Source organism: Muntiacus reevesi, chromosome 12 (genome assembly GCF_963930625.1).
Source record: "Muntiacus reevesi chromosome 12, mMunRee1.1, whole genome shotgun sequence".
NCBI classification, from domain to species: domain Eukaryota; kingdom Metazoa; phylum Chordata; class Mammalia; order Artiodactyla; family Cervidae; genus Muntiacus; species Muntiacus reevesi.
Window position 1 is genome coordinate 13,674,528 of NC_089260.1, and position 26,518 is coordinate 13,701,045.

Sequence of the window (26,518 nt, forward strand, 5' to 3'; positions counted from 1 at the left end):
ATTATACACAATATTTTTTTTTCTTGAGTGGAATGTGATATGGAAACATCTTGGTCCATTTTTCTTACCTCCCCAAATATAGACTGTTAGTTATAATTATTTCTGCTAGTTATTAGTGAGGACATATCTTAGTTGGGCTAATGTACCTTTCTAAAAACAGCAATAATAAAATAAACTATAATATTCTTGTAGTGCTCCATTGGAGAGATATATAATTATGCATTCTAGCCAAGAATTACATTGGTAATTTTCTGATTATGTTACAGAGAAAAACTAGGTTTAGAATCAACTAACATGTATTTAGTGTTTACTTATGTCAAGTATTCTAGGTGATTTCTCGTGTAAGGCATTGTTTTGTGCCTTTGATCTTAGAAAATTTTATACTCAGGGAAAAACTGATCCATTGGAAAAAATAGTTAAATTACCTTTAAAAGTAACCATTTATTGCATTTGTGGGATTTAAAGAAACAATGATGTTAAGGTACTCAGAACAATACTCAAAGATACTGAATTATGTTTTAAAGTAATTACATCATTTTTAATGCCAAAATTTATTTAACTGACCATGTTAAGAAGCATTAAAAATTATTATCAAAATGATGTGTTACTTGTTAATTCAGTTGACATATATGCAAAAAGATGTAAAGATGATAGACTCAGGCCCCATTATTTTCTGGACATATCTTTTAACCAGGATTGACAAACAGATGATGTTCTGGTGGCCCTCTGATAGGGATACCATTCATTCTTTTCTGCTTCTGTAGCCATTTCTTGGGGAGAAGGAGATGGCAACCCACTCCAGTATTCTTGCCTAGAGAATCCCGTGGACAGAGGAGCCTGGTGGGCTGCTGTCCACAGGGTCGCACAGAGTCGGATACAGCTGAAGCGACTTAGCATGCATGCATTCATTGCAGAAGGATATGGCAACCCACTCCAGTATTCTTGCCTGGAGAATTCCAGGGACAGAGGAGCCTGGTGGGCTGCCATCTGTGGGGTCGCACAGAGTCGGACACGACTGAAGTGACTTAGCAGCAGCAGCAGCAGCAGCCATTTCTTGAGCCTGGCTTGAGATATTATGTCTTTTCGGTAGCTTTTCATGATTCCCTTTGTTCTTCTCTTTGTTCTGGTGCTACTCTATATACATATATTTTGTTATATGTATTTGCTTCTCAGACTGCCTTTAGGTATCCTTCAGTGAATTTCTATTATATGTTAATGCATATAATTTCCTATAAGAAAGTGAAAGTGGCTCAGTTTTGTCCAACTCTGTGACTCCACAGACTATACAGTCAGTGGAATTCTCCAGGCCAGAATACTGAAGTCGATAGCCTTTCCTTTCTCCAGGGGATCTTCCCAACCCAGGGATCAAACCCAGGTCTCCTGCATTGCAGGTGGATTCTTTACCAGCTGAGCCACAAGGGAAATCCAAGAATACTGGAGTGCGTAGCCTATCCCTTCCCCAGCAGATCTTCTGACCCAGGAATCTAACCAGGGTCTCCTGCATTACAGGCAGATTCTTTACCAACTGAGCTATCAGGGAAGCCCTTCCTATAAGAAAATCATTCTTAATCCTTTAGGAAGTATGTGCTAGTTGGACCACTTACCTGGTTGATTGTAGTTGCTGGCTTGTCAGCTGCCTGGGAATCACATCACAGGCCTTGATTAACTTTCTATAGAAGGAGGGTATGGACAAGGGATCCCTAAGCTCACCTGTATCTCTACAATGTTATCATAATATGATTCTAATCCATCACTAGAAGTGTATTATGAAATCATTAATTAATGTTTGCAGAAGGCTTAGAGAATTTTTTAATAAGAAGTAGATACTTGTGGTTAGTGCTAATTAATAGCTGACTTATTAACCTCTTCTTTTCTTATAAATTTCAATCTGGTAAAATGTTTTGATAGCTTAATGAAATTTAGCTTTTAACACAAGCATCAGTATAGTACCTGTAGAAATGAAAAAACCTATGTGTTGACCCTTGAAGAAGGAGGGGTATTGGTTCTAGGACCCATGGTGGACCCTGAAGTCCCACAGTCAGCCCTCTGGATCCATGGTTCTGCTTACACAGATTCAATCAACCCTGGATCTTGTACTACTGTAGTATTTATCGGAAAAAAATCTGCCTATTAGTGGACCTGGGAAGTTCACACCAGATCAACTGTAGTTCAGGGGTCAACTGTAGTTACAAGGAAAGAGAAGCAGCAGCAATGTATAGTCTTTACAATTTTTCAAAATAATTTCAAATATGATATCAAGTTTTTAATTCCTATAGCTTCTTTGTGAAGGAGGCAAAGACAAACACTCTCATACTCTAGGGAGGCTGAGGCCTAGGGAGATTAAAGGATTATTAATTCCTTCATAAAAAGTATTGAGTGCCTATATATGGATATAATGATGAAATGATGAATAATTTACCCTACTTGACTTTGAGAGCAGGAGAGACAGATTTATAAACAAATATATTAGTTAAAAATACAGTTAATTACGGACTTCCCTGATGGCTCAGATGGTAAACAATCTGCCTACGGTGCAGGAAACCCAAATTCAAATCCTGGGTCGGGAGGATCCACTGGAGGTGGGAATGGCAACCCACTCCAGTATTCTTGACTGGAGAATTCCATGGACAGAGGAGCCTGGCAGGCTACAGTCCATGGAGTTGCAAAGAGTTGGACATGACTAAGCTACTAACACACACACACACACACACACACACACACACACACACACACACACACACACAGAGTTAGTTATGGCAGACACACAGAAATGATGCTTGTACCTCTGGGATATTGTTTGGCAAAGTTCCATAGAAGAGGTGATTTTTAATGTATTCTCATTAAAGAGAGAATATAGCCATTTGACAGAAAGGGAGCAGGGTGAAGAGAAGGTCCTTTTATTAAAGGGAATGAACATAAGTAGAGACCCAGAGTTATGAAAGGACCTGGGTATTTGAAGAACAGGGTCCAGTTCAGTGTAAGTAGACTATTACTAATTATAAATATAAATGTTATATAAGTTAAAAATTTCTAATAGCCATATTAAAAAGTAAAAAGAAATAGGTGAGATTAGTAATAATGTATTTAATCTAATATATCTGAAATATTTATGTTGTTTTCTCATACTTAAGTATGAAGTAGTTGATTTTAAAGATCAAATCAGGTATATGTTTTACATGTACAAAACATCTCAATTTGGACTGGCCACACTTCAGGTGCTCAGTTTCTCAAAGCTTAGGGGCGTACATGTGTCAGTGCATGTGAGAGAGAGAGGGAGAGAGAAGAAATGAGAATGGGAATGAAACAGTGTGCACTCTAGAGGGGCAGGCGGAGAGATGAGCTTGAAGTGGTTGGAACCCTATTCTAAGAGGCCTTGTATGCTGTCAGTCTGAATCTGGAATTTATTCTTATAGTAGTTTATGACTGTGCTTCTCAAACTATCTGTCACGAAGGACCAGATTCTTAAATTTAGAATTTGTTTCAGACTGATACTTTTGCCAAATATAACAGTAAATTAGAAAAATACAATGAGTTATACAAAGATAAGTACCATTTTTTTGTTACTAAATTTGACAAATACACCGTTGTTCTGTCAATTATCTGTAAAGGTGTCTGAGCTAGCACTATTCAGTGGAACGTTCTCTGATGATAGAATGTTCTCGCTGTGCTGCCCAATGCAATATCCATGAGTCACATGTGGGTACTGAGTGTTTGAAATGCAGCTAGTGTGACTGAGAAGCTGACTATTTAATTTAATTTAATTGAAATTGTAATCACCACATTAGACTATTAGCTACTGTGCTGCACAGCACTAAGTGTGTTTACTCTGTTTATTTTTGGTGCTGCTCAGTCTTTGTTGCCTCTCTCTGACTTTCTCTAGTGGTCCCTGGGCTTCTCACTGCGGTGGCTTCTCTTGTTGCGGGGCACAGGGTCGAGGGTGCTTGGACTTCAGTAGTTTCGGCATGCAGGCTCAGTAGTTGCAGCTGCTGGCTCTAGAGCACGGGCTTAGTAGTGTGGAGTAGTCGTGGTACATGGGCTCAGTTCCCCCGTGTCACGTGGGATGTTCCCCGACCAGGGATAGAACCCATGCCCCCTGCATTCCAAGGTGGATCCTTACTCACTGGACCACCAGGGAAGCCCTGAATATGTTTATTCTTAATCTTAGTATTTATATTTTGTGGAAAAACAGCTGTGGACTGAGATTGGTCCACACATACTTGGAGTAGCACCATGTACATCATGGTCTCTAGAGCTAGATAGCCTTTGTGTGTCTTTGGAAAGTTACTTAATCTCTCACTATCCCAGGATCCTCAATTCTAATATGAAGGTAATAATGAGAAACTGTCTCATAGAGTTGTCATGAGGATTAAAGGATGTGGAAGGGATAGGGTTAGGGAGAGGATCAAGAAAAGGTAACATGTGAAAGGGCCTCAAAGGGTGAGTTCCATAGGCCTTTCAGGTAGAGGGAACTCTGAAATGGATTTGGATCATACTCTGTTTAGAAGAAGGGCTTTCCAGGTGGAGCTAGTGGTAAAGAATCTGCCTGCCAATGCAGGAGACGCAAGAGATGTGGGTTCGATCCCTAGGTCAGAAAGATCCCCTGGAGAAGCGAATGGCCACCCACTCCAATCCCATAGACAGAGGAGCCTGGGGGGGCGGCGGGCTACAGTCCATGGGGTTGCAGAGAGCTGGACACAACTGAGCACTATACTGTTCAGAAAAAGGGGTAGCAGATAACACTGCCTGAGCCCTGTCACTGGGTTTCCCTGCTGGCTCAGCTGGTGAAGAATCTGCCTGTGATGCAGGAGACCTGGGTTGGGAAGATCGCCTGGAGGGGGGCATGGCAACCTATTCTAGTATTCTTGCCTAGAGAATCCCATGGACAGAGGAGCCTGCCAAGCTGCAGTTCATGGGGTCACAAAGAGTCAGACATGATTAAGCACAGCACAGCACATTCCTATCACTGTTACCGCTATTTCTTCCTCTCTTTCCTATTTATCTTCTTATTATAATCTTTTGGCATATTTTAAACTGATTTCTAGGCAATATGTGAATTTGTGGTTTTAATAAATGCTACGCTATCAATAAGGACAACTGCTGTCTCTTTCCTTCATTTCTGGGAGTTATGAATTTGATGGGAGACTGGGTACCAGTTGAGAAGGGAAGGGGAATCCTATTTGAAAAGCAGTCCCTGGGTTATGGGCAGGTAGTTGTGAGATTCTTTTCTCCTAACGTGTATTTCTTCCTTACACAGATGATTTTGGGAAGAAAACTGACTGGAAAAGCAATGAAGTTTCTTCTCTTCATATTTGTCGGTGTTCACCTTTTATCCCTGGCCTCTGGGAAAGCTATACATGGGAATGGCACCTCTCAGAGGACTTTTCAGGAAATCAAAGAAGAAATAGCCCACTATGGAGATGTTGCTAAAGCAATTATCAACTTTACTGTTTATGGTAAAGGCCAAAACAGATCCTATGAGCGACTGGCACTTCTGGTTGATACTGTTGGACCCAGACTAAGTGGCTCCAAGAGCCTAGAAAAGGCCATCGAGATCATGCAGCAAAACCTGCAGGGAGATGGGCTGGAGAACGTCCACCTGGAGCCTGTCAAAATACCCCACTGGGAGAGGGGAGAGGAATCTGCTGTGATGCTGGAGCCGAGGATTCACAAGATGGCTATTTTGGGTCTTGGCAGCAGCATTGGAACGCCCCCAGAAGGTATGATTTGCTTTTTCAAGTCAGTTTGCTGTTTTCATTATAAAACTAATGCCATGTGACGTAACTGGTTATAGTGTGCCTGGTTCACATTATAATTGGGTGATAAAAAGAAAGAATGATTTTCCATTTCATTGGCTTCATGAGCTCTTTACTCATACTCTTTTTTTCCCCCTTCCCTTATCCCCCTCTTTTTTCTGAAAGTGTTACTTTTTAAAGTGAAGCATCCTTTGTAGTGCAAAAGCTTTTAAGTTTCATTAGGTCCCATTTGTTTAGTTTTGCTTTTATTTCCAATATTCTGGGAGGTGGGTCATAGAGGATCCTGCTGAGATTTATGTCAGAGAGTGTTTTGCCTATGTTCTCCTCTAGGAGTTTTATAGTTTCTGGTCTTACATTTAGATCTTTAATCCATTTTGAGTTTATTTTTGTGTATGGTGTTAGAAAGTGTTCTAGTTTCATTCTTTTACAAGTGGTTGACCAGTTTTCCCAGCACCACTTGTTAAAGAGGTTGTCTTTTTTCCATTGTATATCCTTGCCTCCTTTGTCAAAGCAGCCTAGATGCCCATCCGCAGATGAATGGATAAGGAAGCTGTGGTACATATACACCATGGAATATTACTCAGCCGTTAAAAAGAATTCATTTGAATCAGTTCTAATGAGATGGACGAAACTGGAGCCCATTATACAGAGTGAAGTAAGCCAGAAAGATAAAGAACATTACAGCATACTAACACATATATACGGAATTTAGAAAGATGGTAACGATAACCCTATATGCAAAACAGAAAAAGAAACACAGAAGTACAGAACAGACTTTTGAACTCCATGGGAGAAGGTGAGGGTGGGATGTTTCAAAAGAACAGCATGTATATTATCTATGGTGAATCAGATCCCTAGCCCAGGTGGGATGCATGAGACGAGTGCTCGGACCTGGTGCACTGGGAGGACCCGGAGGGGTCGGGTGGGGAGGGAGGTGGGAGGGGGGATCGGGATGGGGAATACGTGTAACTCAATGGCTGATTCGTGTCAATGTATGACAAAACCCACTGAAATGTTGTGAAGTAATTGGCCTCCAACTAATAAAATAAAATTTAAAAAAAAATAAAATAAAATAAAATGAAGCATCTACAACTCTTGGTCCATGATACTTATGAACTGAATCACTTAATAATTTCTATCTAGTATAACATTAGTATCAGTTTGTAGAGAATGTGATATATGTAAATAGGTCACAAAAGCTATGATTTCTTTCAAGTGGCCTCAATGAACAGAACTTCTTAGAATTAATGAAATAGGGGACAGAGCCTTGCACATTGAATTGATCTGAAGTAATTATTTTAACAGAACCCAAGGCTTCTAATGTAAGGAGTTGTCTAGGATGGAGTTCTGTCTTTACTCAGCAGCACTCAGTCTTAGCTTCATCAGACAATATAAATGCTTAGATCAGGGACATATAAGCAGTCAACAGTGAGCCATTGATCAGTAATGGACTGTTCATGGACTATGCATGCATTCATGGACTGTTTTCCTATGACACAGTAACTATAGTAAAGTTGGTGCACCAACCCTCCACACAGTTAAAAATCTGCATAGAACTTATAGTCATCCCTCCATATATATGGTTTGGTTCTTCTGTATCCGTGAGTTTCTGCATTTGCATATTCAACCAACTATAGATCATATAGTACTGTTTTATTTACTATTGAAAAAAATTTACGTATAAGTGGACCTGTGCAGTTAAAACTTGTGTTGTTCAAGGGTTAGCTGTAGTTGATAAAAAAAAAAAAAAAACACCAAATAGTTGAGCTTTTCTAAAAACTTTATAGAAACCTTTGACCTTCTTTAGTGCCAAGAGAAACATCCAGTAGAGAAGCAGATGGTTAGCTTTTAAAAAGCATCTTCAATGAGACATCAGAACTTCTCTGGTGGTCCAGTGGTTAAGACCCCCCATTTATATTGCAGAGAGCACAGGTTCGATCCCTGGATGGGGAGTTAAGACCCTGCATGCCACTGGGCCCAGCCAAACAAGAAATCTTTATTGAGATATAGTTCCCATATCATAATTACTCACCCATTTACACTTTAGTGGTTTTTAATATATTCACAGAAGTAGCACAATCTTAACTGAAGAACGTTTCATCACCCCCTGAAGAAACTTCAAACTCATCAGCAGTCATGCTTCACCCCTTTCCTACCACCATCCTAAGCCCCAGGCAACCTCTAATTTATTTCCTGTCTCTATGGATTTGCCTTTTCTGGATAATTCACATGAATGAAATAATACACTAGTATTTTCTTTTGTGACTGAATTTTTTCACGTCGCCTGCATTTCAGGTTCATCCATGTTGTAGCATGTATCGATACTTAATTCATTTTTATTGTTGAAAAATTTTCCATTTTATAGATATACTATATTTTATTTATCCATAGATCAACTGATGAACATTTCTTCCCACCTTTCAGCTAATAAGAATAATGCTATAAACATTCATGTGTAAGTTTTTTGTACGTACTTTATTTCTCTTGAGTATATACCAAAGAGTGAAATTGCTTGTGGATATCATAACTCTTTGTTTAACTTTCAGAGGAATTGCCAAGCTGTTTTCCAAATTGACCACACCATTTTACATTTTCACTCATGTGTTCTAATTTTTATACACATGTGTCAGAACTTGTTTTCTATCTTTTTGGTTACAGTGGGTATGAAGTGATATTCATTGTGGTTTCCATTTGCCCTTCTCTAAAGGCTAATGATTTTGGGCACCTTTCCATGTCCATGTTGCCATTTGTGTATCTTTTTCAGAGAAATATATATTTGAAGCCTTTGTCCAGTTTTTTTTAAGTTACTTATTTATTATTGACTGTACTGGGCTTTTGTTACTGTGTGTGGGCTTTCATTAGTTGCAGCGGGTGGGAACTACTCCCTGGCTGCAGTGCATGGGCACCTCATCGCAGTGGCTTCTCTTATTACTGAGCATGGACCCTAGCTAGGCACATGGGCTCAGTAGCTGTGGCCATGGACTTACAGAGTGTGGCTCTTTGGCATGTGGACTCTTCCCGGAGCAGGGATTGAACCTGTGTCCTCTGCATTGGCAGGCGTATTCTCAGCCACTGTACCACCAGGGAAATCACTTTGCCCAGCTTTTAATTGTGCTAATTGAATTTTTTTTATTGAATTGCATAAGCTCTTCATGTATTCTGGATGCAAGTCTCTTATCAGTGTGATTTACTAATGTTCTTTCCCATTCTGTGGATTGTTTTTGTGTGTGTGTGTTTTTTTTTAATTTTCCTGCAGAAATGTCTTTAACTCTGAATTAGCACAATTTCTCTAATTGTTTTCTGTTGTATGTACTTTTACTGTTATGTTTAAGAAACCATTGCCTAAACCAGGTCACAAAGATTTATTCCTGTTTTATTCCTAGTTTTATTTATTCTTCTAAGGGTTCTGTAACTTTTGCTCTTAAATTTAGGTTTGTGAGTTAATTTTAGATGTGAGGTAGGAGTCCAACTTTGTTCTTTTGCTGTGGTTATTCGTTTGTCTTAGCATTACCTGTTGAAGAGACTATTTTTTCCCCACTGAATTGGATGCATTTCATTTATTGATTTTCAGATGTTAAACCAACCTTACATTCCTGAGCTAAATCCCACTTGGTTATGGTGTAGGAAGCCTGGTGTGCTGCAGTCTATGGGGTCTCAAAGAGTCAGACATGACTGAGCGGCTGGACAATAGCTCGTTACCCTGCTGTGTCCAACGTCTGTTCTCTAGGTCTGTGTCTCTATTCCTGCCCTGCAAATTCATTGGGTTCTTTTTTAAATTTATTTATTTTTAATTGAAGGATAATCACTTTACAATATCGTGTTGGTTTCTGCTATACATCAACATGAATCAGCCATAGACATGCATATGTCCCCTCTCTTCCACCTACCACCCCACCCCACCCCTCTAGATTATCTCAGAGTACCAGTTTGAGCTCCCTGATTCATAGAGTTAATTTTCACTGGCTATCTATTTTTCTGTTTTATATATGGTGGTGTATGTATTTGCTCTCATCAGATTCTTGAATCACAGTTTTTTATTACTTCTGACACTTTGAATTTGTCATTTCATTGTCTTCTGGCCTCCACTGTTTCTGATGAGAAGTTAGCTGTTCACATTACTGCAATTCCCTTCTACAGACATACCTTGGAGATATTGTGGTTTGGTTCCAGACTTCTGCAATAAAGTGAATATTGCAAGAAAGTGAGTCACATGACTTTGTTTGTTTCCTAGTACATGTAAAAGTTATATTTATACTATACTATAGTCCATTAAGTGGGTAATATCAGTGTGTCTAAAAAATATACATGCCTTAATTAAAAAATAATGCTGTTGGGAAAATGGCACCAATGGACTTGCTCAACACAGGATTGCCATAAACCTTCAATTTGTTAAAAAGTAAAACACAGTAACCGTGAAGGACAGTAAAATGAGGTATGCTTCTCTGTGACAAGTCATTTTGCTGTTACTGATTTCAAGAGTTTTATCTTTGTTTCCAGTTTTCAGTGTTTTGATTTTGATGTATCTAGGTGGGAATCTCTTTCCTTTTATCTTGATTAGAGGTTGTTGAACTTCATTTATGGATTACTATTTTTCATCAATTTGGGAAATTTTCAAGTTTTTTTCTATAAATATATTTTCTACCCTCTTTTTGCTCTTTTCTCCTTCTGGTACTTCAGTTATAAGTATGTTGCTGCACTTAATGGGGTCCCACACTTCTCTGAGGCTCTGCCCATTTTCTTCCTCTCTTTCCCCCTCTCTTTTCTTCAGATTGCATAATCTGTATCAATCTATCACTAAATTCATTAATTCTTTCTTCTGATAACTTGAATATACTACTGAGTCCCTCTACTGATTTTTTCTTTTCAGTTATTTTACTTTTCAGCTCCACAATTTCCTTTTGGTCTTTTCTCTCATTTCTGTCTTTTGATTGGTATTCTCCATTTGATGGAACATTGTCACCATACCTTCCTTTAATCCTGTAAGTATGGTTTCTTTTAGTTCCTTGAGCGTATTTATAATAGCTGCTTTGAAGTCTGTGTCTGCGACAACTTGATCCCCTGCAGGCAGTTTCTCTTGCCTGCTTTGTTGTGTGTGTATTGGTCATACTTGCCTATTTCATGTCCCATTTATTTTTGTTGTTGTTTAAAACTGATTTTAAATAATGTATTTTAGCAATTCTGAATACTGATTGTTGTCTCTTCTCCACTGCCCACTGGAGGTTGGTGGTGTTTTTATTGTTTTGTCCTTTATTTGCTTAATGAGTTAGTTTTACTAACTTTGTGAAGTCTCTTTCTCCCATAGTATGCAGATTCTGACGTCCCTATTCACAGTGCTTTTATTTTTCCTTTAGTCTGACTCTCTAGGTGTCATCCTGAGGTCTGTACAAGCCATTTACTGGCCAAAGGTTGTGCTTAGGTCCCCTTAGCCAGTTATATCTTTACCCTTTATTGTTGGATGCTTATGTTGTTTAAGGGCTGTTATTAAAACTAATGAATTTATGATTTTGCCCCAGGTTCAGTCAGGGCCTAGTGGCTTGAACATCGCTTCTCCAATCAGTCTTGAGAGGTCACAGCCTTGGACATGCACATAGTGTTCCAGTTTGCGAGGATGCAGATGATTTTAATATTAAGCCTAGCTTAATAATATTTTCCCCTGTGTCAGAATAGCTTATTTTATAGCCAGTATTTGGTTAGAGGTTGCACTTAAGCCTCTTGTGCCAGTAGGGCCTCTGCCCTTTGTTGAGGCATCTGTGTGCAGCTTGGAAAATGTTTTCAATCTGACCCATGTCCAGTTTCAATTGTTTCTAAGTAGGAACATGTGCATATAGCCTTCCCAACCCCCAGGCATTATTGTGATCCAGGGAGGGCTTTTCTTGGTTGTTGTTTCTCCTTTTTTGTTGTTGTTGTTGCTGTTGTTAAGTTTCTGATTGTTCTTCCATTTAGCTTATTGCTAGCAGTATCGTGAAACTCCCAGTATCATGAAGCATTAGTGTCTCCCAAGCTCTCCATCATTTGCAATAACATCCTTAGGTATGGAATTCTCTGTTTTCTATTCCAAATAAAATCACCACCCTGGTTAAGAACTTCATCCACCTGGCTTACCTCTTCCCTGAGAGTTCCTAGGAGCTCAGCACAGTGATAGTGGCCTACTTCCCTAGAGTGACATCTCTGGCAGGTGCTAGAAGGGAGGGGTGGTAGCTGCTGGTCTTTTCAGCTTGCCTGTCCCACCGTGGGACCTCTGCCTATGAACAAGCTAAGATAGCCGTGATCAGGTTCCAGTCTTCTCATGGCTATACTTAGTATAGTGTTTCCACCAGACAAGTAGAGGCTGGGTAGAGAAATGGGGGGAAGCAACCAGAATAGTTTCTGTAACACGGCGCTGGGGATGGGAGAAGGAAGCAGATCATGGCCAAAAGCTGCAGACTCATAATTCTAACTTAGATTTATTAATAGTGTATTTTCTTGAATGAGTGTTTCTCCACTTGCTGTATGCCCTTAGGACAATGTTGAGAAACTTTAAGTGATTTCTTAAAAATATTTTTTCCCAGTTAAATGTTTCATGGGGAAGAAGATCTGCCAAGTTTCTCACTCCAACATTCTGGATATACCACTGGGATGGCTAGTTGTGATCTCTCTGAGGCTATATGAATAATTGAGAGAGTCCTCTAAGGTTTTAGAGACCCCTCTACTTGGGCTCTATATTGTCAACTAGGGTTTGCTTAATTGCCTTCTATTGTCACTCATCTGTGTTAGACACCAGTGCGTGTGTGTGTGTGTGTGTGTGTGTGTGTATGTATATATACATATATATTTCCTTTTTAACTCTCTTAACTGTCTTTAAAGGTCTACAGGTTTTTGTTTGTTTTGTTTTCAACAAATGAGAAAAGCAGACTACAAAAGATTAGACAATTTGCCCAGGGTTACACAACTAGTGAGAGGCCAAGTTCAGGCGTGAACAAGCGTCAATTCCGGAGTTTGTGCTTTTAGTCATTAGACTATATTGCCTCACATGCAAATAACTTAATGTTATTTTCACTTCTAAGATTTCCTTTTATATCCATTTGATTGAAGCAGATCTGTCTCAAGAGTTGCTGGTACCTGTACTGTGATGATACCGGTGTCTGTACCTTATTTTGGACATTTTTTCTCATTTCCCTTTCTTTTTTATTCTCATTTCTTGCATTTGTAGCTGGGCCTGCTCTTCTCTGGCTCCCTGCCTGGGAACACTAAGCCAAATTACTGATTACTCCTGGGGCCTTAAAAACCCAAGGGAAAGTGAATTTTACTCATTGGAGTCTACTGTGGTGTTCTGAGACTCACTTTCACCCCATTCCCTCTTCCATGGAGCTCAAGATATGTAAACAATTGTCTGGCAACTGGGCTATTTTTTTTTTTTTTTTTTTTTTTTTTTTAATATTATTTTATTAGTTGGAGGCCAATCACTTTACAACATTTCAGTGGGTTTTGTCATACATTGACATGAATCAGCCATATAGTTACATGTATTCCCCATCCCGATCCCCCCTCCCACCTCCCTCCCCACCCGACTCCTCAGGGTCCTCCCAGTGCACCAGGCCCGAGCACCTGACTCATGTATCCCACCTGGGCTGGTGGTCCGTTTCACCATAGATAATATACATGCTGTTCTTTCAAAACATCCCACCCTCACGTTCTCCCCCAGAGTTCAAAAGTCTGTTCTGTATTTCTGTGTCTCTTTTTCTGTTTTGCATATAGGGTTATCGCCACCATCTATCTAAATTCCGTATATATGTGTTAGTATACTGTAATGTTCTTTATCTTTCTGACTTACTTCACTCTGTATAATGGGCTCCAGTTTCATCCATCTCATTAGAACTGATTCAAATGAATTCTTTTTAACGGCTGAGTAATATTCCATGGTGTATATGTACCACAGCTTCCTTATCCATTCATCTGCTGATGGGCATCTAGGTTGCTTCCATGTCCTGGCTATTATAAACAGTGCTGCGATGAACATTGGGGTGCACGTGTCTCTTTCAGATCTGGATTCCTCAGTGTGTATGCCCAGAAGTGGTATTGCTGGGTCATATGGCAGTTCTATTTCCAGTTTTTTAAGAAATCTCCACACTGTTTTCCATAGTGGCTGTACTAGTTTGCATTCCCACCAACAGTGTAAGAGGGTTCCCTTTTCTCCACACCCTCTCCAGCATTTATTGCTTGTAGACTTTTGGATAGCAGCCATCCTGACTGGCGTGTAATGGTACCTCATTGTGGTTTTGATTTGCATTTCTCTGATGATGAGTGATGTTGAGCATCTTTTCATGTGTTTGTTAGCCATCTGTATGTCTTCTTTGGAGAAATGTCTGTTTAGTTCTTTGGCCCATTTTTTGATTGGGTCGTTTATTTTTCTGGAATTGAGCTTCAGGAGTTGCTTGTATATTTTTGAGATTAATCCTTTGTCTGTTTCCTCATTTGTTATTATTTTCTCCCAATCTGAGGGCTGTCTTTTCACCTTACTTATAGTTTCCTTTGTTGTGCAAAAGCTTTTAATTTTCATTAAGTCCCATTTGTTTATTTTTGCTTTTATTTCCAATATTCTGGGAGGTGGGTCATAGAAGATCTTGCTGTGATTTATGTCGGAGAGTGTTTTGCCTATGTTCTCCTCTAGGAGTTTTATAGTTTCTGGTCTTACATTTATCTACCTAAAGAAACAAAAGACCTATACATAGAAAACTATAAAACACTGATGAAAGAAATCAAAGAGGACACAAACAGTTGGAGAAACATACCGTGTTCATGGATTGGAAGAATCAATATTGTCAAAATGGCTATTCTACCCAAAGCAATCTATAGATTCAATGCAATCCCTATCAAGCTACCAACGGTATTTTTCACAGAATTAGAACAAATAATTTCACAATTTGTATGGAAATACAAAAAACCTCGAATAGCCAAAGTAATCTTGAGAAAGAAGAATGGAACTGGAGGAATCAACCTGCCTGACTTCAGACTCTACTACAAAGCCACAGTCATCAAGACAGTATGGTACTGGCACAAAGACAGAAATATAGATCAATGGAACAGAATAGAAAGCCCAGAGATAAATCCACGAACCTATGGACAGCTTATCTTTGACAAAGGAGGCAAGGATATACAATGGAAAAAAGACAATCTCTTTAACAAGTGGTGCTGGGAAAACTGGTTAACCACTTGTAAAAGAATGAAACTAGAACACTTCCTAACACCATACACAAAAATAAACTCAAAATGGATTAAAGATCTAAATGTAAGACCAGAAACAACTGGGCTATTTTAAGCTCTGAGAAGACTGGAGAGTTAGGCTGGATCAGGTGTGGGAAAATTCCCATGGGAGATAGAGTAAGGTCTGCATAAAAGGACCTCTAGGTACAGGTATTATGGTCCAGAGCTCATCTCCCTGGAAACCCATGCTGTATCCTTGGTTTAGCCACCTAGTTATGTGACCTTGGCTCAGTCATTTAATCTCCATGGCCTTAATTTTGTCATGTATAAAATGAAAAATGGCCGACTTATAAGTCTATAACATCTTTCTAGATTAGAAATGCTCTTGTTTTTCTGAGAATCCACAAAGGATTGGTGAAGATAATCAAAATATTAAAACAGAAGTATTCTAGGCACATGCTATGGAGCTAATGTTTTTAAACTTTCCGTTTCTAGACTTCAGTATTATAGTGTGTATTAATTTGTGTGTCCAGGTTAGGACTCTGTGAGCTATCTGTGGAAAGCTGGAAGAAGACTTTCTACTTGCATTTCTGAGAACTACTGGGTGTCTTGCACACCCACAAACTGAGCATCCTGTCTCTCCAGTGTTTCTCATCTTTGTTAATATCTTTGCCAATCACCCGGGTGCTCAGCCTCAGAGCCTCAAAATTTTGCTAATATCATATATGGTATCTTACTTTCATGTTTTTGTCACCTGCCAGTTCAGTTTAGTTCAGTCACTCAGTTGTGTCCGACTCTTTGAGACCCCCATGAACTGCAGCACGCCAGGCCTCCCTGTCCATCACTAACTCCTAGAGTTTACTCAAACTCATGTCCATCAAGTCAGTGATGCCATCCAACCATCTCATCCTCTGTCGTCCCCTTCTCCTCCCACCTTCAATTTTTCCCAGCATCAGGGTCTTTTCAAATGAGTCAGTTCTTCACCTCAGGTGGCCAAAGTATTGGAGTTTCAGCTTCAACGTCAGTCCTTCCAGTGAATATTTAGGACTGATTTCCTTTAGGACAGATTGGTTGAATCTCTTTGCAGTCCAAGAGACTCTCAAGAGTCTTTTCCAACACTGCAGTTCAAAAGCATAAATTCTTTGGTGCTCAGCCTTCTTTATAGTCCAACTCTCATATCCACATATGACTACTGGAAAAACCATAACCTTGACTAGACCTTTGTTGGCAAAGTAATGTCTCTGCTTTTTAATATGCTGTCTAGGTTGGTCATAACTTTTCTTCCAAGGAGCAAGCGTCTTTTAATTTCATGGCTGCAGTCACCATCTGCAGTGATTTTGGAGCCTCCCAAAAATTAAAGTCTGTCACTGTTTCCACAGCTTACCCATCTATTTGCCATGAAGTGATGGGATCAGATGCCATGATATTAGTTTTCTGAATATTGAATTTTAAGCCAGCTTTTTCCCTCTCCTCTTTCACTTTCATCAAGAGGCTCTTTAGTGCTTCTTCATTTTCTGCTATAAGGGTGGTGTCATCTGTATATCTGAGGTTATTGATATTTCTCCTGGCAATCTTGATTCCAGCTTGTGCTTCATCTAGCCCAGTGTTTCTCATGATGTACTCTGCATATAAGTTAAATAAGCAGGCTGACAATATACAGCCTTGACATACTCCTTTTCCTATTTGGAACCAGTCTGTTTTTCCATGCCAGGAATGCCCTTATTTAAGGATTCAGCTTTAATGTCTCCTCTTCTATGGAGACTTTTCCTGTGCTTACTCATCCCCAAAGAAGTATTGACAACTTCCTCTTTTCTCGCTTTTTTGTACCCTATACTTGCTTATGTCATAAGCATTTCTCTACATGTAATAAGCCTCTTAGAATTAGAGATCCCAGTTTCAGTGGTTCTTGACTGGGGATAATTTTGCTCCTTAGGGGAAATTTGTCAATGTCCGGACACAGTTTCAATGGTCATGACTGAGCGGCAGTGCCTATAATGGGTAGAGGTCAGAAATATTGCTAAACATCTCTCGGTGTACAGAACAGGCCTCCCTTTACCCACATCAAATAATCATCCATTCTAAAATGCCGGTAGTGCCAAAGTTGAGAAACTCTGTCTTAGCTCTTAACATAGTATCTCATATACAGAAAAGTTTTGAGAAATATTTGCTGAATGAGTGTTTCCAGTTATCTCACTCCAGCACTCAACTGGTCACTGAGACTTAAACGTCACGTGACTCCACTTTTCCACTCTCAGGTTCTCCTGCCGTCAGTGGTATAATCGCTTGCTACCTGGTTTTCCTGAGGCCAGGCTCATTTTAATCCTTTCCATACTGCTGATTCAGTTGTCTTTGTGAAATAGAGATCTCATTGTGTCACTCCCTGACCTAAAAGCTTTTGATTTTTCAGAGTATAGTTCAGATCCTTATGACCTTTTAAAAAGTGACCCCCGGCTGTGCTTCTAGGCTTGTCTCTAGTTTCTCCCAAGCCATCCACCTTGTGCTTCAGCCACGTGATCCTAACTGCTCTTGCTTGGGCATTTTCATTCCTCCTTGACTTAAAAACTGCTGCTTGGGTCTCTGCTAACCCAACCCTAATCCTAACCCAACCCAACCCTTCTCTGTTTAGAGAATTCCTACCCATTTTAAAGACTCATTTAAAGTGGATCTCTTCTCTAAGTCTTTCTTGAACCCCAACCTAAATAAATGTATTTCTTCTTTCATCTTCATTTCTTGAACCCCAACCTAAATAAATGCAATTCTTTCATCTTCATTCTCATAGCACTTTGTTTGCCTGTGTCGTACAGTGATCACAGTTTACTATAGTTGTTGTTTACATGGTTACCTCTTGAGAAACCGTGACCTACTCCAGGGAAAAGCACATCTTAATCATCTTTGTATCTCCTTCAGCACTACACCTAGTAATGTAATACTAATGCATATTAATTAGATATTGATTTGATGAGTAGATTGTGATAAATATTACAGATTTTAAAACGATATTTAAAGTTTGCTTTGCAGCTGAGCTAAAGGCACAAGGGAAAGAGGAGGATAAATGAACATCAATCAAATCACCGTGAGGTTGTTTACCAGTGTATTCTTTTTGAAAATTTTAACAACATGGATCTAGCCTGGAAAGCTACAGCATAATCTTATACCAAATTCTCACCATATTAATATTATGGGAATTTAAAATAGCCCTCCTGCTTACTCCCAGCACATCCATCAAATGAAGGCCTTCTACATTTGATCCATTTCTTACTGAGGTGCTAACTAATTTATGCCCAAGAATCTATCATCAGATAATTAGTTATTTGCACCTGTCCTCTTTTCCTCCTTTGGTATCATCAGGAAAAGAGCATTTTCACTGTTTTTTTAAAAATTGGTTTGTTTGTTTGTTTTGTCAGGGCTTAGTCTTTGTCTGATACATAATGCGATATGGGCAGAAGCGCTCTCAAGAGCCTATGTCCACCGATGATACTTGGAATTTGGAGGTGTGGAGTCAGCTGAAGGATCTGGTTCTAAAGTGTCCCAAGTTGCAAATTCCCTTCTTCAGCATCACATCAGGATTGGGAATGAGAAGAAAGGGGGCAGAGGAACTCACATTTATTGAGAGTGCATCTATTATACACTAGTCATCAGGCAGATTCCTTAACATGTTGTCTTTGGGGATAGGTGTTATTCACACTTTACCCATTGCAGGCTCTGGGAGGTTCAGCCCTTTGTCCAAAGTAACACAGCATATAATATGTGGCAGAGTCATATCTCAAGTCATACCTTCTCGATGGCCTTCCCTCTTCACCTTGCCTCTTGGTGGATCTTTCTGCCAACACTTTGCAGGTGTATCTGTTTTCCTCTTGGCTGTTTCCTCAAGAATAGGGACACTATATCTGTCTCCTACGTGCCTTAACACTCTCACACAAGCATAGCTTAAAAAGCACAAACCGTAAGATGAAAACATTCCTAAATTTTGATTGCATCAGAATTAAGTTTCTATTTAACAAAAGATACCATGAACAAAACTGTTGGGCAGATGGAGAAATGGGAGAAGATATTAACACTGTCTAAAATTGTTATGAGATTGATATGTAGGCTATGAGCTACTGGAAATCAGCAAGAAAAAGTCAGTGACCCTATTAAATGAAAAATGGGCTAAGGCTCTGAATAAACAGTTTAAAGAAGAGGAAGCCTGAAAGTTGACAAGTGTATAAAGAGATCTTAACTTATTAGTAATCAGATCAATGCAAGTTTTAAAAATAATGAGTTCATTTTACGGCTGAGATGTAAAAACTCATTGGTAGTGCTGTGGTGACATAGGAACCCTTATACATGATTGGTGGGCATGAAGCATGGTGCCACCATTCCGGAGAGCAAACGGGTAATATTTAGTCCACTTAAATATATTTTCATACCCAGTGAGCAAGTAATTCACTTCTTAGTATATTTCCCAAAGAAATTGTCACACAGGTATACATATGTACTACCTAAGGACATGAATGCAGGATGATTATTGTAGCCTTATTTGTGGGGGTAGGGTTCATCTGGAGGTCCATCACAGGGAGAGTAGACATGTAAAATATGGTAGATGCCCCCCAGGGTAGAAGTTGGAAGCAACAAACTGAACTCTCTCTCTCTCTCTCTCTATATATATATATATAGTTTATATATATATATATATATATATATATATATATATATATCTCAACATAGATGTATTATATTGTTATATCTTACATGTATAAAGCTGTGTAATAAAATAAAAAATAGAATGACATACATAATATAGTTGCATACATAAAAATATAATTTTTCATGTATGTAGAATTATAGTTCACATTTTACAAGAAGACATATATGCAAAAAATATCTTTAGAATGGTTACCTACCCAGGACATGGGTTGGAGGTAGGAATGAAGAATGGGGATGAAATAGAATCGGTTCAGTTCAGTTCAGTCACTAAGTCGTGTCTGACTTTTGCGACCCCATGGACTGCAGCACTCCAGGCTTCCCTTTCCATCACCAACTCCTGGACCTTGCTCAAACTAATGTCCATTGAGTCAGTGATGCCATCCAATCATCTCATCCTCTATTGTCCCCTTCTCCTGCTGCCTTCAATCTTTCCCAGCATCAGGGTCTTTTCCAATGAGTCAATTCTTTGCATTGTGGCCAAAGTGTTGGAATTTCAACTTCAGTATCAGTCCTTCCAATGAATATTCAGGACTTATTTCCTTTAGGATTGATGGGTTTTATATCCTTGCTGTCCAAGGGACTCCCAAGACTCTTCTCCAACACCACAGTTCAGAAGCATCAATTCTTTGGCACTCAACTTTCTTTATGGTCCAACTCTCACATCCATACATGACTACTGGAAAAGCCATAGCTTTGACTAGAAAGACCTTTGCTGGCAAAGTAATGTCTCTGCTTTTTAATATGTTGTCTAGGTTGGTCATAGCTTTCCTTCTAAGGAGCAAGTGTCTTTTAATTTCATGACTGCAGTCACCATTTGCAGTGATTTTGGAGCCCAAGAAAATAAAGTTTCTCACTCTTTCCTTTGTTTCCCCTTCTATTTGCCATGAAGTGATGGGACCAGACGCCATGATCTGAGTTTTCTGAATGTTGAGTTTTAAGCCAGCTTTTCACTCTCCTCTTTCAGTTTCATCAAGAGGTTCGTTAGTTCCTCTTCACTTTCTGCCATAAGAGTGGTGTCATCTGTATATCTGAGGTTATTGATATTTCTCCTGGCAATCTTGATTCCAGCCTGTGCTTCATCCAGCCCTGCATTTCACATGATGTACTCCGCATATAAGTTAAATAAGCAGGGTGACAATATGCGTCCATGATGTAGTTCTTTCCCAATTTGGAACCAGAAATAACTCCAAAAAGAATGAAGAGGTAAAACCAAAGTGAAAACAACACCCAGTTGTGGATGTGACTGGTGATGGAAGTAAAGTCCGATGCTGTAAAGAACAATACTGCATAGGAACCTGGAATGTTAGGTCCATGAATCAAGGTAAATTGGAAGTGGTCAAACAGGAGATGGCAAGAGTGAACATTGACATTTTAGGAATCAGTGAACTAAAATGGACTCGAATCAGTGAATTCAATTCAGATGACCATTATATCTACTACTGTGGGCAAGAATCCCTTAAAAGAAATGGAGTAGCCCTCATAGTCAACAAAAGAGTCCAAAATGAAGTACTTGGGTACAATTACTTTTTGCCTTTTCATACTGTTCGTGGAGTCTCAAGGCAAGAATACTGAAGTGGTTTGCCATTCCCTTCTCCAGTGGACCTTGTTTTGTCAGAACTCTCTGCTATGATCCATCCGTCTTGGGTGGTCCTACAGGGCATGGCTCATAGTTTCATTGAGTTAGGCTGTGGTCCATGTGATCAGCTTGGTTAGTTTCTGTGACTGTGGTTTTCTTTCTGGCTTCCCTCTAATGGATGGGTGGGGCCATGCTCAGTAAATCTTTAATCCAATTTTCTGTTGATTGGCAGGGCTGTGTTCCCTTACTGTTGTTTGGCATGAGGCCAAATCATAGAAGGGGAAATGAGGATAATGGTGACTTCCTTTAAAGGGTCTTGTGCACATGCTGTTGTATTCAGTGCCCCTGACCCCGCAGCAGGCCGCTGTCAACCCATGCCTCTATCAGAGACTCCTGGACACTCACAGGCAAGTCTGGCTCAGTCTCTTGTGGGGACACTGTGCCTCTCTCCTGGGTCCTGGTGCACACAAGGTTTTGTTTGTGCCCTCCAAGAGTCTGTTTCCCCAGTCCTGTGTAAGTTCTGTAATCGAATCCCACCTGCCTCCAAAGTCAAATTCCCTGTGGGTTCTCAGTCTCTTTACCAGATCCCCAGGTTGGGAAATAGAATAAATAAATTATAAACAAGCATATAAAATATTTGCCTTGAAGAGGCCAATGAGGATGGTATACTATAAACTTAAGAAGTATAATTGGCCCAGTACTTTGACCCACCTGCCTGTCTATGAGCCATGAGGTTAAGGTAGACATCTGGGTAATTTGTTATTTTCTCCAAGAGGAAAGGAAACCATTTCTCTTTTAATTTTTAAACATTATCCAGTTACCTCTTCATCCATAATCTTATGGTAATCACTTAGATTTATGTTTACACAATGTAAAATCTTTACTTTTTACTTATATGTTTTTAGTTTGAATATAATATACAATTTTTGTCATTTTTATCTTTTAACTTTCAAAACTTCTGAAAGCAGGGATGATGTCTTTCTTTTGCTTTGTATAGCCTTTAGCATAGTCAGACCTTAGGTCACATTAATTTAATTTTTTGGAAAATCTTCTAGGAAGAAGCTTTGTTTTTAAATCTGTATGTATGGATGGTGTTCCCTAGAGACTTGATGATGAAATAATGTAGGTTGATAATACCCAGGTATCCTTTCTAAAAAACACCCTTTTCCAGCTCACATTTCATCCTGTCCTTTCCTTTAACAAATCTCTGACTCCCTTTTACTAATGGACAATATCATTGGTTAATAACTATAGGTTTTTGATAATTGGTGTTGTGGATGAACCTAAGAAACATGTTCAGTAATCAAAAGACTACAGTTAGTATTGACTTACATCATGAAGCACTAGGAAATTTAGATATTTCTTCTCAACAGTTGTGAATCTTTATTTCTCTTTCTCTTTGTATCCCTGTTGTTTGTGCTCTCTCTGTTGTTTCTTTCTCTGTACCTCTCTGTGCTAACCATCTCTGCCCTTCTCTCTTATTGCTCTCTTTATTTCATGCTTTCTTTCTTTTTGTTTTTTGCCCTGGACTCTGTCTTCTTATTTTGTCTTCTTTTGTTTCCTACTTCCTAGTTTCTGGTTCATTGCCTCACAAACAGGGTGGTCCAAGGCTGATGTCTTTGCAGCTCTGTAAGGTTATTGCTTTAGATGCAGCTGGAACTGCTGTCTTTTTCTTAGTCTGTAAAGGTCCTCTTTGACAGCCTCATTGTGCTCTTAGAATTATAGTCCCTTGAAGCAAGTTGGTGAGCACATGTCTTGTACTCTTAGAGCAGTAGAGGGGATATTTGTGATGTGTTTCACATTGAAAGGCTTCCCTGGTGGCTCAGATGATAAAGAATCCACCTGCAATGCAGGAAACCCATGTTCAGTCCCTGGGCCAGGAAGATCCTCTGCAGAAGGGAATGGCTACCCAGTATTCTTGCCTGGAGAATTCCATGGACAGAGGAGCCTTGTGGGCCACAGTCCATGGAGTCTCAGAGAGTTGGACATGACTGAGCAACTGACGCTTTCATTTTCATATTGAAAATGGTTTCCTCAGAATCAGTGTCGTTGTGATGGCTATTGGGAAAACACATCAGTGATATCAATTAGCTGAAGGTACTTTGATTTCTCCAGGGTCACTCAATAGGCCAAGGCTTGTGGGACTCCTCATATTCTTGATTTTCTTTGTTTGAAGAAAACTTGCATGTACATTTTCCAGGAAGTTTTAGAATTTTATATCATCAAATTGAAACATTTTTCTGAGGAAACATTAAGATTTTTCTTCTTTAGAAGTAGATGGCTTAGAGGTTTTAGATAGACTACTGGTAAATACATTGGATTCTCAATGCCTGATTGACAAAGTGAGTGATAAATAAACCTCTGGGACCAGATAGCATCCACCTAGTGTTTTCAAAGAAAGTTGACGGTAAAACTGTCAAAACTTGTTTCAATTATATTTAATCCTTGTTAGTTGCCACTGAGTCCAAGAATTATCAGATTTGTGACTACCCACCATAGGAATTCTTGCAAGAAGACCTTGAGAAGTAAATTTTGTTGGTGATCATAAGTTTTTATTTCACCCTTATATATGACAAGGTAATATGTAGGACACTTATGAAAGGTGCATATAAATGACAGAAGATGATGTCTAAATAATGGTGAAAACCTAAGATAGGGCCAGATCAGATTTATAACTGGTGGGAACTGCTGTGAACTTATAAATAGGGAACTTTTTGGATAAACATTTTTCAGAAAACATTCTCTTGGCTCTGTGACAAATAGATGAGAAAGGAGGAAGATCACAGGGAGTTCAGATTTGAGGGACTAACAGTTTGGATAATGATTTCATAAATGGAGACATGTATATATATTGGTCAGCCTGTGTGGCTAGTGGGGTCTTAGTTCCCCAACCAGGGATTGAACCTGGGCCCCTGTAGTGAACGTGCTGAGTCCTAACCACTGGACTGCCAGGGGATTCCTCCATGAATATTATTAAATAAAGATTTATGTATACATTTTGGATATGAGAGATCAGGAATGGGAGGAATTAAAGATTACAGAGCTTTCAACTCTGAGTTAATAAAAAAAACCGTAATGATACCACAGAGAAAGAAGAGAATTAGGGAAGGAATTAGACTGAAGACAGTCGAAATTGGGTTAGTTTTTAATACACTGACCTTTTGAGGGTGATTCCATAGAAAACTTTCATGTTCTCTTATAGAGCATTCCCAAATGCCACAAAATGTTAGCAGTGGGCCAGGATGGTCACTAATCTCACCTATGGGACATTTCTTATTTTCTTTAGTTAAATTCTACAATCGAATTCTCTACTGATACTGCCATAACAGTGATTCATGTTTACTTATCTGTCAAATCAATGTACTGTGAGCGTGATTCAGACAAGAGCTGCGAATAACCTCTTCCTCTCCAGACCCTGAGGGTCGCATCTCTCACATGGCAAGGGCAGCAACTGGTTGTTGTGTTGGCACCCTCTGTATGCCCAGCACAGGATTAGGTGGCAGTGATACCCAGATGAGTCAAACAAGGAGAAACGCTGGTGTAACTAAGATGGCAGCATAGAGAAGCTGCATGTGTGGATTAAACAAGCCTGTAGAGGGACATGACATTGAAGGGTGAAGGATTCCTTGGGGCTAAGAAGGAAAAAGAGATATTCCTAAGACCGGAAAGAAGATAAGCGAAGCCATGAGGATGTGAAAGTGTCTGATGAATTTGCCTGATGATTGGAGGAGCATGTTTTTTTTTTTTTTTTTAATTAGCTGGAGGCTAATTACTTCACAACATTTCAGTGGGTTTTGTCATACATTGACATGAATCAGCCATAGAGTTACACATATTCCCCATCCCGATCCCCCCTCCCACCTCCCTCTCCACTCGATTCCTCTGGGTCTTCCCAGCCCACCAGGCCCGAGCACTTGTCTCATGCATCCCACCTGGGCTGGTGATCTGTTTCACCATAGATAATATACATGCTGTTCTTTTGAAACATCCCACCCTCACCTTCTCCCACAGAGTTCAAAAGTCTGTTCTGTACTTCTGTGTCTCTTTTTCTGTTTTGCATATAGGGTTATCATTACCACCTTTCTAAATTCCATATATATGTGTTAGTATGCTGTAATGATCTTTATCTTTCTGGCTTACTTCACTCTGTATAATGGGCTCCAGTTTCATCCATCTCGTTAGAACTGATTCAAATGAATTCTTTTTAACAGCTGAGCAATATTCCATGGTGTATATGTACCACAGCTTCCTTATCCATTCGTCTGCTGATGGGCATCTAGGTTGCTTCCATGTCCTGTCTATTATAAACAGTGCTGCGATGAACATTGGGGTGCACGTGTCTCTTTCAGATCTGGTTTCCTCAGTGTGTATACCCAGAAGTGGGATTGCTGGGTCATATGGCAGTTCTATTTCCAGTTTTTTAAGAAATCTCCACACTGTTTTCCATAGTGGCTGTACTAGTTTGCATTCCCACCAACAGTGTAAGAGGGTCCCCTTTTCTCCACACCCTCTCCATCATTTACTGCTTGTAGACTTTTGGATAGCAGCCATCCTGACTGGCGTGTAATGGTACCTCATTGTGGTTTTGATTTGTATTTCTCTGATAATGAGTGATGTTAAGCATCTTTTCATGTGTTTGTTAGCCATCTGTATGTCTTCTTTGGAGAAATGTCTGTTTAGTTCTTTGGCCCATTATAGAGAGAAGAAGGGGATATGATAGTGCCGCGAAGGTACAAAGGCAGACTGCTGTAAACCTTGCTAAGGTCATCTTGTGCATTCTTACCTTTCTCAGGACAGAAATTATTTCTAGGGTAAGGAAAGAAGGGAAGGGGAGATTAGATAATAACCAAATTGATATCTCCTAGTAAAGCATAAAGAAGTAGCTATGAAGAGTTTTGAGTTTTAATCTTTGTTACTCTATCATGTGACCAGGGCAGTTAAAAATTTGTCCGAATGATTTGGGGTCAATTTCTTTGGTATTTATAATTATTACTAGTAATTGTGTAATTTGTATTTGATATGAGAATTCTTGAGAGTTTTTAACGTAAGATGTCTAGGTTTTTGGTTTTAAAATATCTAATGCACCAAACAGTAGCTCACAGTTTCTTGATCATACCAGATCAACGAAATAGTTTCCAGTCTTGCCTTCACATGCAACTGCTAACCTTGTTGTCTACTATAAATAAAGTTCACCTCCTTCTTTATGCTGCCATTTTGTGATCTATCTCTATCAGTCTTACTATGATCCAAATGACTTTAAAGCTAATGTAGCTTTTAGTAAAAGAATGCTTTGCAAAGTGTGTGTTTTTTAAAAAGTTCAGAC

The 26,518-nt window shown here is 39.4% G+C and overlaps 1 protein-coding gene across 1 annotated transcript in view; it reads left to right on the plus strand.

Moving 5' to 3' along the window:
• Positions 1-26,518, plus strand: part of CPQ (carboxypeptidase Q) — a 531,320-nt gene that overhangs the window by 112,907 nt on the left and 391,895 nt on the right. The window contains exon 2 of the mRNA XM_065902874.1: positions 5,255-5,717. Coding sequence (XP_065758946.1) covers positions 5,255-5,717 — 463 coding nt within the window. The remainder of the gene's footprint in view (positions 1-5,254; positions 5,718-26,518) is intronic.